General features: G+C 37.5%; 1 protein-coding gene across 1 annotated transcript in view; it reads left to right on the top strand.

Moving 5' to 3' along the window:
- The window catches only part of OSBPL10 (oxysterol binding protein like 10), a 99,285-nt gene that overhangs the window by 30,064 nt on the left and 52,371 nt on the right, over positions 1 to 16,850 (top strand). The window contains exons 3-4 of the mRNA XM_052695892.1: positions 743 to 822; positions 8,203 to 8,388. Of these exons, the coding sequence (XP_052551852.1) occupies positions 743 to 822; positions 8,203 to 8,388 (266 nt within the window). The remainder of the gene's footprint in view (positions 1 to 742; positions 823 to 8,202; positions 8,389 to 16,850) is intronic.

Below are 16,850 nucleotides of genomic sequence, written 5' to 3'. Positions count from 1 at the left end.
ATATTTAAATGCTGAGATATGGCCTTTGTCCTTCATGGACAGCGATGATTAAAGCCATCTTGAGGTACTTCTGCTTTTAAAAATGTCTGAAACTGGTAAGGAGTGTCTCAAATCAACATGAGACAAATAACAATGAGACCTTATTGCACTTTACAACTTCCTGAAGGGAGGTTGTGGTGCAAAAGGGTCTGGCCTCTTCTCCCAGGCTAATAGTAGGACCCGAGGAAACGGCCAGAAGTTGTACCAGAGGAGGTTTAGGTTGGACATCAGGAGAAACTTTTTCTCTCAGAGGGTGATCAGGCACTGGAATGGCTGCCCAGGGAGGTGGTGGAGTTGCTGTCCCTAGCAGTGTTCAAGAGGCACTGGATAAGGAGCTACAACATACGGTTTAGTAGCCTGTGGTACTAATAGGAATGGGAGGGTGGTTGGACTAGATGATCCTGCAGGTCGTTTCCAACCTTGTGATTCTGTGAACAACTGATAGTGATAACCATGAAGAAGTGTCATAAGCTTATTGCTTCCAGCTGCCCACAGCATCTTAAATTGAGATTTACATGTTGTGCTTCAGAAATTGCACTTACTTAAATTAGAGTAAACTAGAATGTACAGTCCCAACGAGTAAATAACCTCCCTCTTTCTTTCTTCCTTTTCCATTCCCTCTTGTCTCCTCCTCCCTTCATCTTCTGTTATCCCAAAAAAGAGTTCTCGTGTGATCCCTTGCATTCTCTTGCTTCTGTTCTAGCTGCTGATGCAAAGGAGAAACAATACTGGATCAATCAGCTTCGATCCTGTGCCAAACATCACAAGGAAGGTAATTCGAAGGTAAATAATTAAGAGGGAGAAGTAATGACTGTTTTAAGTGATGTAGGTGAGGAACAGAATTATCTGGATGACAGACTGACTGCTGTAATCTGTGTTTATGTTCAGGTATTTCTGAATGAAAGCAGCAAATTGTAATTCCTTGCTATCTGGAACAGAGTTCTTTTAGTCAGTTGGGCTTCTTTATTTTTAAATGAACATTGTCCAATTCATGGGAAATTCATGAAGTGCATTTGGATGCTGTCAGTAGATGGTTATTGAAAAGTTGACCATTCATTAATAAATACCTGTGTGATATGCAGATCAGTATTTAATGGCTGTTACTAGAAAGCTTCGTGTATATGTTAGCAGTCAGTTTTGCAAGTTCTTTAACAAATCTGGAAGGTATCGTCATGTGAAGATTAATATTAATTCCTTCTCTTTAGAAGTGGGGTCTGAATTTTTCTCTTCAAACAAATGAATGTTTTGAATAGGTACTTCAAAAATAGCAGAATGATGAGTTGAGTGTTCCCTGCTTCTCGGCAGAAATGGCTTGAACCTATTTGAATTCCAGTGCCCCTTGAAGGTGGGAGAGATTACAAAATTAATAAAAACAATTTCAGGAATAATTCGCTATTTTTATTTTGTGTGCCTTTAGTGTAGGTACTGGAAGTCACTCAGAAACAACCAGCAATTTCTGTTCTCACCTTCAGTCCTCTAAACACTTCCATTAATATATCTTAATATATCCAAGAATGAAAAGATTGCTTTCCTGCTGTGAATTGCTTGCTATATAAATAAATAAATAAACACATTTAACTGCAATTGGAAAGGGCTCTGCCCTGCCCTGCTCTGGCATATGATATATCATCATATGTTAGCTGAACAGCTGGATGATATTTTTAAGAGAATGGCATTCACTGCAGTGACTGAAGTGAAATAGAAACATTTTTTTCTGCTTTTTTTGAGTGATGGTGACTTGATAGGAAGTTATTCTAGTTCAGTAAAAGCCTTTTCTGAGAAAAATAAGTAACTTAGTTTTTCATTAATCTTTTTTCATTTTTATGCCAGACATTTAAATGTTGTTTTTGTGTGACCCAGTGCTATTCTCTATGTATTTTATTTATATATACTATATAATATCATCATGTTCTCTAATAATGATATCTCATAATAATTTTGATATTCTTCTTGAATCTTCTGTGGAGTTTGTGTTCCTTTGCTGAAGTTTCCTGAGGTTTATTGAAGTCCTGCAGGTGTAAGCAACACATAGTTAAATCTGCATCTGATTATATCCCTTTCTCATAACATGTTATGTTCTTATTACAACACAAAACTGTTGTATGAAAATGTTGCTTGCATACTGAATATCGTCCGAAGGTGAGCTGCACAGCTGACAAGTAGACATAATGCAAGCTAAGTCTGTTGCTGTGTTCTAATTAAATTTTACATCTTAATGATATAAAAGCAATAAAAGGATAATGTTCTGGCAAATAATACCCGTGCTGTAGGATAATTCCAGTGTTCTCAATATCCCCATACAAGTTTCATTTTGCTTAATTACAGAGCACTTAGCCTCCAGAGAGTGCCAAATCACACTCGTTGGAAGAAGTCATCTGTGTCTGGATAGGATTGCTGCTTTTTTTTAAAGACAATTCTAACTCAATTGGATTGTCCATGTCTTAATTAAAGTCAAATTGGAGTTTGGAGAGAAAGTGAATTCAAAAAGTAGGCCCATGCATGATTTTTTCTGGTAACTTCTGAGAATTGTCCAAAGCTTGATCAATTTTCAATTTCTTATCCCTTTTTCTCAAATGTTTGATGATGGTGGCTGTAAAACCATTACTGAATACACAGAATGCTTTTTATACAACTCTTGTAATTTCAGCATATGTATCAGTTGTTGGATGGGCATATATAACTCTTGTTTTTCCCAGCGTGTATCAGCAGAGTGGCAAGGAACAAAAGCCTTTATCTTGTGAAGCAGCTTGTGCCTTGTAGTGTGGTGAGATGAAAACTCTCAGCTTAGGTTTGTGGAAGAACAAAGGACTAGACTCCTTGTTCCAGCACTTAGCTCAGAACTGAGCAGTGAGCTGCTGAAAATTGAGTGGTGCAGTTTCTTGTTTCACCTCATCCCATCTTCCAGTTCTCTGCAGCTGCACACAGCAGTCCAGTTCCCTTCCTTTTGCTGCCACCTTTTGTACAGATTCTGCTGTGTTTCACACCTACGGGAGCTTGGGCATAAGAAGCTGGCTCATTGAGGAGTCAGGTGAGCGCTGATAAAAGGCAAGCAGGAGACACGACACTGCTTATCATATGGTAAAGCTCTGCTGTCTTCCTCCTCCTGAATTGAGAACTGGCTAGAAACTAACCTTCCTCTGGTTTAGTTTCAGGCTATGTATTTAAAACTGAGCCAACCTGATGACTGCTTGTCTCTGAGAGATTTTCTGGCTCTCCTTCCTCTCAATCAGTGTTCCTCGTGCCTGTTACAACCATCGTCTGGCCCTTTGGAAAGGCTGTTTGGTGAACTAAATTAGCAGAAAATTTTGTTTACTTTTCTGTTTCTCCTCTGGTTTAACTCCCTGACATTGTTGTCATTGGAGTCAATGGGCATCATTGTATGGAGAGAGAGTAAAGAATGAAGATCAAAACTAAAACTGCTCCACCTGGGACAGCTGCAGTGATTTATCTGTAATTTAGAAACAGCACCCATAGTAATTTCTGGAAATTACTGGAAATCTGGAAAAGAAGTCAGTACTTGTCTCAAATAATTGAGGCGAATGTGTACTGCTTCCTCTATAGCTGTAAGAATGACTGTCAGATCTTTGCAGGCTCTTCTTCAGTTCTCTCAGATTTCTTTTTGCCTTTCCTTTTGCCTGGTGTGCTTTTCCACTTCTCTTTCTTAATCTGGAGAACTGTAATAAAGCATCGTGCTTCTAATTAAAACATGCTTTGGAAATAATCCTCGTAGTGAGGCTGAGAAGGATGCATTGCTTGGCTGTAGATATGTGTTTTTCACTTCCCTTCAGAACTTGCAGAGAGTTGCTCACATCGCTGGTTTCTAAATCTTTGAAAGAAGTCTTGGAGAAAAAAAATTCAGGGCTGAACATAAACATGCTGAAATGATTCTTGACAAATAAAATATTTTTATGAACAAATAAACGTTAGACTCTTGCTTAAAAGCAGACGAATGTATCACCTTACGTAAAGATGATAAAGCATGGTAATAATCTGTTAGAAAAGTTAGTGCTGTAGATAGAGCTCTACACAAATATGCAGAGGATTCCATAAGCTAATCCCTTTTCAATGCTAGAATTTGGATTTTATGTAGTTTGTCATTTGCATTTTAATATTTCTGAATGATCAGAATGTAATTTAAACAGATCTGTGCATATTCTTCTTCAGTATTTGCTTACTTAGGATGCATTGGAGAAAGAAATAGATAGGAATTAAAATAGTGAATGGTGGTGTCTCAGTTGTAATTACTTTCTGACTGTGTGACTTTTCACTGCTTTGAAGCTGTACACAGGGATTTGTGCTGGGCTGGATATATATATGGAGGAGTAGAGGAATGTCGTTTCAGTATTTATTATTCTGCAGAAAACATCTGTGGCACAGTGCCTCTGAAGCAGATGATGATTATCATCCATAAACAGATATGACAGTTCACTTCAAAAATTAGTTTATTGATCTCTGGAACATTGCATTTGCTTTTGAAAATAAACAAAACTGTTTGCTTCTGGTAAATGGTGAAAAACTCTTCTCTGTGAGGAGAAAGAGTAACCTCTAGGGAAAATGAGTCATGAAACATTAGTGTAGTTGAAACATTAGTATAGCTGGAACTTGCTGTTCTATGGTTACATTATTTAATTGTTGAGATTTTTCATATCCAAATCGAAGCATTCAGTATATTGCTTTTTTTCTCCTGGAGATGGACAGTCAAAATAAGGAGCTTAACCCAGGACTATATTAGCTAGGCATACTTTAGAGAGTTGTAGGTCATAAAACAAGGATGAATGTGAGTACAAATAACCTTTTATTATCTTCTGTATTTTTCTTTGATTGGGTTCTTTTTAGTAGCAGGCAGAGTGTTGGAGCCATGGTAAAGTGTAGCCTCAGGAAAGGATATTTGTAATCCCTTTCAGATGCTTCAGCTTGTGGGTTTCCTGGCTCATTACTAGCACCATGCATTACTGATTATTGAAGAACTTATATCTTCCTTTTGTCTCTCTTTTCATTGTTATTATTTTTTTTCTATTTACTTGCAAGCCAGAAGGCAGCGGCACCAAAGAAAAACATCTACGGTAATAGAGGAAAGAGCAGGAGATTAGGAGTAAAGTTCTGTCAGTTTGATTTCCTGGGAGAGTGAATTTGGGAAAATCACTGTTGCAGTATGTTGTGTAATTAGATGGCTTTTGGCTGTTTAAAAAAAAAATTAAAAAATCACATTGATTTTAACATTTTTAACAGCAACACTAAAGTTGATTTTTGCACAGCTGTGTGTCTAAATGCAAAAGATGCTTTTCATTCCCAGTTTTTTGTTTGAAGAAGTTCTGCAAAAGAAGAGTCAAGTACTTGGCTGGGATGTAAGTGTTGACGTGTTGCAAAATTAGAAAGTACAGGAAGGGGTGAGTGTGTCATTCCAGGAAAGGTCTCTCCTGGAAGTTGCAGGAAGAATCTGGCAGAAGTTGGTTACCAGCCCTATGTCCTTGGGTTATGTATGCACAGTGTTCTGCTGCTGGGACAGATGCCTGGGGCAGGTCTGCTGCTTCCAGCTTCTGGGGAGTGCTGTTCCACTTCAAAAGGCTTTCTTGAGTGATTGTAGAAACTGCCTACTGCAAACACTCATCTGCATTTTGCATCTTTAAGTGCTTCACACTTACTAGTATCAGTTCCTTGCAGTTCTGTGTCATTTTGGCCATTGTTCAGGTTTTGCACCAATCTCATGAATTAAGGCACGGAACAGAAGAACGATTACTTGCAAGCTGAGGTTTTATGTCTACCTTTGGGATGCGCTTAGGGTGAACTTTCTGAGTAGCCAGTGGTCCTTGTGTAGAGTTCATCTGGGTTCTGTATGTTATGGACATCTTCTAAAGAGTAATTCCAAGATTAGATGTGAGAAGATTTGTATGGTGGGCTAGCTGCAGCTTTTGTGCTAATGGTGCCCTATCAAGTCTTTGACTTCCAGAAGTACATCTGGTGAAAGCTGTGTTGTGTGTGGAGACGCTGTCAGAGAGAACGTGTGGTGCCAGCTGCATTCAAAGGCTCTGGGAGCACTTTCAGTCTGTTTTGATCCATGGCCCAGCTACAAGCAGTTCATGGTGGTTTGCAACAACGTCTTGAAGCAAAATAAGATAATTGTATGAAATACGTACCAGTCAATTTATGAATGTCTCTCAAACTGTGCAAGTTAAATGGAATTATTTTGACTGCTGTTTTTTCTGAAAGCTCATTCTCTCTCATTCCTTTCTGATTCTGTGTTTAAACAGAGATATTGCATGGATCTTTCCTTATTTATTTTATATTTCTTTTGTTATTTGCAGATCTATAACTTTTTTTTTCCCCAAAGAAAATAAAAAAAACATAATAAAACTAAACTTCTCATAGAGTGTTGCCTTCCTTCAAGTGAAACTAATGGCTGGACTCACTGTTTTAAATTGCTGCTGCTTATCTATGTTTTGTGATCAGTGTAGCTATATAAAGGTAGCAGTCGGGGATTTTTTTTCATATTGTGATAGCATGATGCTAGAACATCAGTGATTCTCAGAAGATTTAATTCTAAAAATAACTTTTATTAAACTGAAGGATATGTTTCTCTTATGCTGAAGAGTGAAGTGAAAGTATTCTCATGCTAGTCAATTTTGGAAAGAAAATGAGTAAATATGTTCTGCTATCATGCTAGGGGTAACTAACCCGTTTCTGTGAGACTTCTATTTAGAAAGAAAATTCAGTCACATCCAGTTTTACTCAACTCCTTTTCTGAAATACCTTTTTCTCAGTTATTTTAAGTTGTGGTTGTTTCTAAACAATGCTATGTCATATGAAAGATGAATTTTAAGAAATGGTGAAACTCAGTTTCCTTTATGATGAATTCCACCCTTATGCTCTGTATGTGAGAGTGGGTGGCAGGGGGAACATGTAACGTAGTTAACTCTTTCATCTTGTCTGAGCCAGATCATCTGCCTCATCATCTCCAGTCACTGTAGTGGTAATGCATGACTTTAATTCCAGTGCTAGCTGACACCCGTCTACCCTGTATTTTGTCTTCTTTTAATAACTACAGAATTGCAGTGCTTGTGAGTAACTTGTTAACATACAGGGAGAAAGACTGTACTCAAGTAATAGTTCTGTGTACTTGCCAACAGACTCTAGGAATAGTTTTCCACATTCACAGTAACTCTCAGAAATATTGAAGGCCGCTGTCATTGCTTGTGCAGAGCTGGTAGGAGATATGAAATGTTTTTTCACTCACTGCACTGTGTCTTTACCTCACTTTCTAAAAGTGGTAGTAAATGTCATGCTCTGAATTGGCTTCTGTTTTATGAGGTAGTAGTTATTCTGTTTCAATTTTAACCTTACAGATGCAATGAGCAGTTTAAATAGAAAAGCTTTTTTATATTGTACCCATATATGATATGTCAGAGTGGTCTAGTGCATGTCTGAGCTTGGCAACAGAAAACAGAGGTAGCAACACTGATTAATGATAAGATAAGAACGAAGAAAGTTCTTGAATGTTTAGATGAATTTTATAGGCTGTATGTAAGGAGTATTCATGCTGCAAACACTGTTGGAAACTTGTTTCTAGTCTTTTAAATTGTATTTTCTGGTTATCCTAACCTCACTCCAACACCTGTTAACAATTTAAACTATACTTTGGATAGGTCATATTTAATTGAACGGATTGTACATTGGCTTTGCCAAAATTGCAGCTCTTTTCATGGTAAAATTTCAGCACTATATTGTTTCAAAAGTTTATCAGGTAAAAGCATTATTATAAGATGTTTTCCTTGCTATTCACACTAAATAGTTTGAATTATGGGTCAACATCTTCATTAAAAATGTCTGTGTTGACAAATGTTATTATTCAGTCTTCAGAATCCTTCCTAATCTTTCCTAAAAAGTGTCCTTGTAGGAGTCTAGAAGTGTGTTCTCACTTACGATTTTGTGGAGATTTTTGAGGAGGCCAAGTTCAGATGATTCTAGAAAGGCAGTGGCCACAATATTTCTGAGCAGATCTGTGCTGAGCAATGCAGATGCTTCAAAAGGAATAAGTCAATACTGAGCTGTTAGATTTCCAGGTCCAAGTCTGTGAGGAAGGCAGAACACTGCGGATCTATAGCCTGAACTGCAGATTAATGATTTGTGTAAAGATTGTTAACATCAACATTCTGTTGCTTGTTTTAGAGCATTTCATCTTCCCGAAGTAGAAGCTCATCTCTGCTGCCACCTGGGACAGTTAATTCTCCTAGTGGCCAGAAACATATGAATCAAAGTGGGCCAACTGTTGTTACCATCACACATCACAAATCACCTGCAGCTGCTCGAAGAGCTAAGAGCCAGCGTTCTGGCCAACTCCATGAAGTTAGAGAGGTAAGAGAATCTGATAAGACTTCTTGCATTGCTTTGGAGTAAACAGTCTAGTCTGACAAGTCAATACTTCTCTTTGTTTCCTACTCTGTATAACTGTTTGTTTTGATCCCTTTGCTGAGCAAAAGCCTCTCTTTAGTTCTGGTTCAGCTTGAAGTCTGGTGTGTGCAGGCTTTTTATTCTTTGTGCACATACATTAAAAGGTGAAGTAGCACCCAGACTTTGCAGTGGTGCTTCAGTGCTGGAGGAACATCTCTTTTAAGCTGCATGCAGCAAAACCTTTTCAATTGGAAAAAGGGCCGTAAAAGATCTAAGTGTAACTGGAAAAGAATTATTCTGATGAAGGAATGTGAAAGAAGGAGCAGCTGCCCCCCATCAGCTGTTTGTCTCTATACGACCATGGTCTTCACTTCATTGACATCTTGCTGTTGTTGGCCTGCGATGGAAGAATGCTGTGTTCTTAGGAAACAAATAAAAAAACCCAAACAAACAAAGAAAAAATGTTTATTTCTATGTGTGTCTACCACAGTTTAAAAACTGTAACTCCTATACTGATTAAAGTCTGTCTTCTAGGCAGCAAAAATAGTACAGAGATAAAGCTTAATGTGGCAGACATTCACAGAGCTCACTTTCATCTTTCATCCCTTGTTATTTTTGTTTTGTCTGAACTTCTTGCTATTCTCTAATAGTGCCTTTGTAAGTCCCTTTCCCACCTTTTCTACCAAAGACACTGTTGGCAGCCTAACTTTAAAGCAATCTTTTATCACGTTAGTTTAAAATATCTGCCTTCATCCTTTAAGTTACAATCTGAAGAATCTACTTTTAAGTTTTGTCTCCTGGAATGTTTTATGAATTGAGGACTTTTAAAGTAAGAATTTGAATAAATTGTCTTTGTATGCTCTAATAGTGAGGACTTGGATTACACATTCTGATGAAGAATGCTTTTTTTCTGCTAACAGTAAAAGTGAGAATTTCCCTTGTATTCAGTACAGTATTAACAATGCTTGTTCTGATTGTCTGATATTCCCTGCCACTGATTGTCACTGGTATTGACTTTATATTACAGAGAAAACACATCTATTTGTTTTTCATTAGAATACCCTGTCTTTGTCATCTCCTCAAGTTGTTTCTACCTTACTAAATGTATTTGCTCTTATAGGCTGAATCCAGAGAGTACGTTACTTCAATTAAAAGAATAAACAGTGGGAGCTGTAGCAGATTCATTGAATAAAACTGACTGAGACCAAAAGGAATTGAAAAGGAGAGATTTAATGTGTACTGTTCATAATAATTTGGAAAGGGACAAAATCAACAAATCTGAAAGACTGTATTTGGGAAGGAAATGAATACTAGCTTATGTTAAACAGAAAAAATGTCACAATACTATCTCTGCAGTAAATGCTGGTGAATGCTGACTCATTTGTTTATAGAACATTGCAGTGTGATGTCACTGCTTAAAGGTAAATATGACAGGATTTTATTTTGTAATTATAGATAATAACTTTACTATATTTTATGTGAGTCACAGCTCAGGTAGAGCATCAAATCCTGTGAGAAAAGCTTCGAGAGCAACAATAAAAAGAAAAAAAAAAGATACAGAACATATGTTTGAAAATTCAAAGAAATGAATATTTTTTCAAGGAGAGAAAATTAAGCAAAGATAAATATAGAAAGTTTTTATAAGGATTTTTTAATGAATTAAGAGATGTGGCCAGAAGCATTCACAAAACTGCCCTTAAATCTGGTCCTTTTTTATGTGAAGAGAGGAAAGGTGGGATGTAAAAGTGCAGAAAGAGAGTCAACAGCTGAATCTTTGCTTTTTATTTGGACGTGGGTATGGTTACAGTGAAGACAAGTCTGCAAGAGGTTTACAGACCTGTGTGTTAATAAGCCTTTTTTTTTTTCTCCTTAATGTGCTATAAAGAGGACTATATTAGCATATTACATCTTGTAAAATGCAGTAATTGAATCAATGGAAGGAGCTGATGTGCTTCTGGAAAATGAGAAGAAGCCTTTTTCCTTTTTTTTAGAGGAGGGAAATATTTTAAACAATGTTATGGTAATGCTGTGATTTCATCTGTGAGACCTATGAAAAACAGGAATGCAGCAGAAAGCTCATCCTTCACTTGGGATGTACAGTCTTCACTACCTTGTGTAATATCCTTGGAAAGTTGAAATTGTTACTCAATTCTGGACCAATTTATTCTGATATGATGAAGTTATTTGCAAACAGTGAAGTGCATCTCTGTGTAGCAGATAGAACGAATGGCTGACATTTTGCACTGATATTTGGTGATACTTGGTTGTTCTTTTTCCTTTATAGTTAAAATTAACAACAGATTGTTTTTTGCTGTTGCTTGTTCTGCTGACTTAATTTTTTTTGACAAAATAGAGAATTGAAGCATAAAATAAACTATACCAAAGAGGAGTAATTAGAACCAAACTGTTGTGCAAAATTTTATAAAAGTTGTATAAGTGCCCGTGTAGGTACCCAAAATGACTCATGCAGTGCAGTGTTTCTGTTCAGAAATCAGAACTTTTCAAAATCAAAGATTACCAAAACTTTTAAAAAGTGATCTAAGTGTAAAACTAAGCAGTAACATGGAGCTTTTGACTGCCATAAAACTTAATACTTTTCCATAGTGCTGAGTTAAAAAGAAGCTAAGGACCATTGGTTTTCAGTATGGTGTATTTTTTAATTTAAATTCAACTATTCTCTTAAATGAGATTTTTAATTAACTTGATCTTGATTGTCCAGTCCGTATTGATTTTGAAATACTTCATCAGAAGTGAAATTCATCATATATTGACCTGGAAGAACTGATATGTATGTATGTGTGTATATATGTATGTCTAGTTCTGCATATATATATATATGCAGATCTGACCTCTCTGTTTGGCCATAACTTACCACTAAAGGAGTGATTTTGACTATTTTATAGTAATCAAAATGTGTGTAGTCTTGACATCACATTCTGTTTTTTAAACTATACGTATCGTTATCCTCTTTGCAATTTGTGATAAGAGCTATACCTGCAGGATTCTTTCCTATAGGTGGTTAAAATTAGCTGGAACATAAAGCCAAGTGGCTGCATCACGTTCCTTATTAAATTTTAGCTGCCATGGAACTAAGTAATAGTGGCACACTTTATCTTGGAACAGTGTTCGTTTTGGCTAAGAATAAGTGATCAGAATCCAGCCTCTGCCAGTGTTACTGCTGTTGTTGAAGAACCAAGGATCGCAGTATGTGAATGTTTTGTAACAACGTATGTTAATAATTTACAGACCATTGGAGAAATTAAATAGGGTTAGCCAGAAGAAATCTAGAGAAATATTTATTTTCCATCATTTTGAGGAGTGAAAAGAAAATTTTGAATCCCTCTGGAATATGGTGTGTTTAACAAGCTATGATACCGTATAATGGACTTAGCATTGGCATGCGTTCTGAGCACATGTAGTGAGATCTGGATTTCACGAGGCCTCCACCAAGGTGATACACATCACAGGTGGACAGTCCCTGACTTTGATGAGGACTGTTTTTGGCAAGATTACAATCCTGCTGCTTCTTGCCTCTCCATGGCCATATGTTATTATTATTATTTTATATGTCATTACCTTTTGATCCCTGCAGGAATTACACAACTGACTGGTAAGTTATTTGCTTCCTCTAGAAATTTGTGTTCCTCATACAGTATGAGAAGTGCAAGCATGCTGCACTTTCTTCCTAGCTGTCCAACAGTGTTGGTGTGATTAATTACTGTCCATACTGTTGTAGACAGAAAGTTAAATTAGACCACGTAGGAACAGATACAATTATTTGATGTCTTGCAGGGCAGTTTCTTTGGAGACTGTTTGATTTGTTTGTAGATGTGTCATCTCCTGAGGCTATTGGTTCTACCACAAGTTAGTGTTGCTTAACTTAATAAAAAAAATGTCTCCTGAGGGAATAAATGGGATGCTTAAATCTCTGTGGGTATCAGACTAAGTAGTGAATGTGCTTGTGCTTATAAAAATTACAGTACTATAAAACAACAACTATGAAGTTGTATAGGCAAGAGTGGAATACTTTTATTATGCAAATCTTCACCTCGTCTTTGTAGTTCAATGCATACGAGCTGCACCTTTCTAAACTACACCTTGTTCTTAACTTTTGCTTGAATATGAAATCAAACGCAGCGTCATCTTGGTCTCCAAATACACAAGCAGGGAGAGTTAAGGTTGCTATGGGAATCACAGAGCAAATGTTCTGCTAAATTACACCATTTGCCCATGTGAGTAATGTCAAGAGTGAATGTCATTTGTTGTTTGTTAAATTTTGTTATTGTTACTCCTAATCTGAAAAATATTAATGATGCAAACGTGGCTTCTTTTTATTAAATTTTTCTCAGCCAGTAGTTTAGTAGTAATTGAGTATGTGGAAAGATGATCATTTTCAATCACTTAAATGGCAATTTTATAAATTAAGGATATTACGTGTATGATAGCTACATTTGGAAGCTGCTGCAGCATTCATTTTCTAAAGCAATTTTGGAGAAGCTAAGATTACTGTTTTCAGTTTTTAGAGCATTTTATTAAATTTTAACTGAACAGAAAGCTTGTGAAGGAGCTTTAGAAGTGAAATTTGAGGGGAAAGTCAGTCTTCATCATCCTCACACCTTCAAAATTCTCAATTAATGTTGAATATAAAGCAGAATTCACCTGTTCTGTGTGAAATAGGGTTGTACTCTATCATATGCTTATCTACATTTTGAAAACCTACCAGGCTGTTCTCTTGCGCTGATACTGCAGTTGTTTCAGAGTTGACAGTTTGGAAATGAAGCTTTGAAGAAAACATGGTTCTGTAAACCTTTTTTTGAGGCGTGAGGATGTCATGTCACGGCTGGCTGTTAGCAGCCTTCCTTTCAGTGCACATTTCTGGCTAGCTGGTGCAGCAGTGATGTTCACAGCAAGTCCTTAATGAGATAAGGTGCGCTTAATTTCGATAGCTGTGCTTATAACAGCAATAACTGCTTCCAAGATACATGGGCTGTTTTGTTAACCTACTTAAAATTCAATTTTTATTAAATGAAGTAGAAGATATTTTCAAGTGTTTTCAGTGAAGACGATGTAGTGTTAGGTGGCTAGTCGATTTTCAAATGTTAAATACAGAAAGTACTTAAGTAAATGACCTCCAGGAGAAAGTAACCATAGAAATGACTCGTATATTTTGTGTAGTATTCAATTTGTATTATTACGTAAATTTTGGGAGGACTTACAATCTTCAAATCCTTGTGTAACACCCAATTTCTGCCTGCTGCACGAATACGTGTAGGACACATTTTGATTTTACAAGTTCAAGATGGTGAATAGTGTAGCTCCCATCTTGAACAAAGACATGATCAATGATGTTTGTGACATGTTCATATGATTTCATTTGCTTAAGCTTGGCTTTGAGGTTTTCAATGCCTTTGAAACTTCTGTATGTTACAATTTTAAGAAGCTGCTTGTCTGCTTCTTCATTACAGGCCTGCAGTTTTTGACAGTAGTTTTAAAATGTGATTAATATGCCAGATGGGTAATGTCCAGTGGGCTAAAAAGAACTGTATCTGGCTAAGTTTGAATGCACTACTTTATTACAGCTATTAGATGAATGCTTGTAACTGATATGTAATACAAAAATGGTTCCTTTGTCTGGCTCAGGAAGCATGTCTTAGATTCTTTTAAGTACTGTTTAGTGTGTTCTGATAATATCTGCTATGTTCTGGGCTGACTATAGTTTTTCTTCCCAGAGATTCCCGCTTACCCAGTTGTTGGTTTTTGGTAGGTCCAGGCTGGTGAATGCAGAGCATGTGAATTTGTTTAGAAGTTACAGTAAAAGCACAATTCAGCTCTATTATGGTGTGTCACAAACTGTCTCAAAACCATGGCAGTGTGTGTTAAATCACTTCAGTGCTGTAAAGCTGTTGTTATCAAACAGCTGACAGTCTGCTTTGACACAGTGGGGTAAAGCCAAGGGTGGATTTGTTGTGCTTTGTCTCTGTGTGACTTGTCATAAGCCATAGGGATATGCTTTATCCAGGGCTTCCCATCTGGGGTTCAGCAATAGCAGGTTTAGATAGCCTTGATAGTGACAGTTGACTTGCTTTTCAGAAAACGCGGGCTGAACAGATTGCCAGATGGGGAGCTGATACCTACTTTGATGAAAACTGAGGGTCGTCCCGCTGTAAACTGTCACCTGAGAGTTGTTTAAAGAGTACTTGTTAGTAATTATAAGCAAATCTTGTTATCCTCTGGCACAGCAGTTCTCCAGATTATGAATTTAATGTGGGATGTGACAGAATTAGAATTTTATTTTGCACTTACTGCACCCTAAGTAACCTAAGGGCTGGGGGTGAAAGAAAGTAAATGTAAAAATAGATACTAAAGGCAAGAGCTTGGTGCTCTAAATCTCGGTATTTTTGCCTCAGGCCCCATTAGGGTCATCAGTTGGATGCAGTCCTTCCCAAATTTCTCCAGTGCGGGCTTGCAAGGGTCCTTTCAGGACCAACAATGATCCACCATGGGTCCCTATAGGTGACAGCTCCCCTGGCCCTCCTGCTGCACAGCAGGCTCCTCTCCACTGGCTGCTGCTCCTGCTCTCCATGGGCTGTGCCTTCTTCAGGCCTCATACACTGCTGCACCACGGGCTCCTCCATGGCTGCACACAGGGATCTGTTCTGTGTGGTGCCCATGGGCTGCAGGGGGAAAGCCTGCTCCTCTGTGGGCCTCTCCTGGGCTGCAGGGAAGTTCTGCTCAGTGCTTAGAGCACTTCCTGCCCTCATTCTGCCACCCATTCCACTGACCTGGGTGTTTGCAGGGTGTCTCTTTTGCGGGAGTTGGCTCATCTCTGACATGGGGCAGCTTCTGTGCCCTTGCCGCTTAAACCCATTATAGATACATTGGAAATCTCTATAAGAATTACCTGTATGGAGTATTGGGCAACTCTGTATCACCAGAGGTGTTTCAGTATATTCTGAGGTGAAATAGAATGTTTGTTTTCTTTTAAAATCCAAAATTATTAGTGATGTGTTCTCAGAGAATCACCTCGCATAAAAATCTACCTCTGAAATGTATAATTTATCTTCTAGAGCAATGCAGCTTAAGTTACCAAAAATAGCTTTTGTCAATAGTATGCTATACAGTGATGAAGTAACAGAACATTTCTCTGACTGCTGATGTTGACTTAATGACTAGCAGCAACATTTTAGGTGTCCTTTTGAATGCTTAACAGTCACAAATGTGCCTTACTTGCCAGTAATCAAAATATGCTTTCCAGTTTTCTGCTGTAACTATTAACTGATCCTTATTTAATGTAGGAGAAACTGCTGTTCAGAAGAGCTCATAGGATAACATGCACTTGTGAGTAACACAATCATTAGAAGTAACTTTCCTCGCAGATTTTGAACTAATCTGTATAGTGAAATGAAACAATCTAATTTTCCACCAGAAGCTTGTCAGAATCTGTGTTCTCAATGCTATGTTCTGTGGTTTAAAATTCAAAAATGCACTTCTTGCTTGGCTGGATGGCAGCCAGTTGCTGTCCAAGATTTACTTGAAATTGCAGGCTTCTTCCTTTTGCTGCTTAATTTTTGGCTCTTGATCACTGGAAGCAACTTCCAGTGGGTGAAAAGAATCCTCAACAAAACACCACCAACCTTTGCAGCTGCTACTTGCTTTTACTCTTCTCTGTTTTTGCATCAAGATCCTTGTGTTCTGCTCCTCTTGAGTTATCTTTAATAGCAAATGTTAAGTCTAAGTAAGTAGCTGTTAATAGGATATGGTTAATCTAACAGGTAGGCAAACAAATATTCAAGGAAAGAGCTCTTAAGATAGCAGGGGGAACCTGGTAGTTGCTATATACTGGTTGTACTTTTTGCTTCAGCCTTATGTTGGCAGCAAATGGCAAACATTACCTGTAGATGTACATGTTATCCAAAGGGAGCTTTAATAAAACAGGCAATGAAGAAAACCGGTCATTATCTACTGCTATGAAATAGATCCTGATGCCGAGACAGCTCCCTCCAGTGGCAAAATGGCCTTTGCTAGATTAATAGTTTGTGTTTTGGAAAGAGGAAAAAAAAGAAGTGCCCACGCACTCTGATTTGTGGAGAAAAATAGTGCTCATTGATACTGTTTGTCTGAATCATGTTTTTTTACTTGAGTGTTAATTACAAAAACCAGATTTTAGTAAAAAGCTTTGACTTCTCACCCAAAGGCTTGCTTAGTGGCTCTTTGAAACGTTCTTAAGATAGCTGATGCTATCAGAGCAATTCTTTTTACTTCAGTCTTTTAGCACTTTAGTTTGTTTTGAAATCTTTCTCTTATGCAAGGAAAAGAAGCTGAAGTGTGTGTTGGTTTAGAAGGGAGAGCTATTGCCCTCTCTTGATCTTAAGGAAAAAGAAGAGACTGAGAACTGGCAATTTATTTATTTTTTTTAATAGCTCAGT

This window comes from Tympanuchus pallidicinctus, unplaced genomic scaffold (genome assembly GCF_026119805.1).
Source record: "Tympanuchus pallidicinctus isolate F22 unplaced genomic scaffold, pur_lepc_1.0 scaffold3, whole genome shotgun sequence".
NCBI classification, from domain to species: Eukaryota; Metazoa; Chordata; class Aves; order Galliformes; family Phasianidae; genus Tympanuchus; species Tympanuchus pallidicinctus.
Note: the sequence above shows the minus strand (reverse complement) of the source record. Positions and strands in the feature narration are given on the sequence as shown.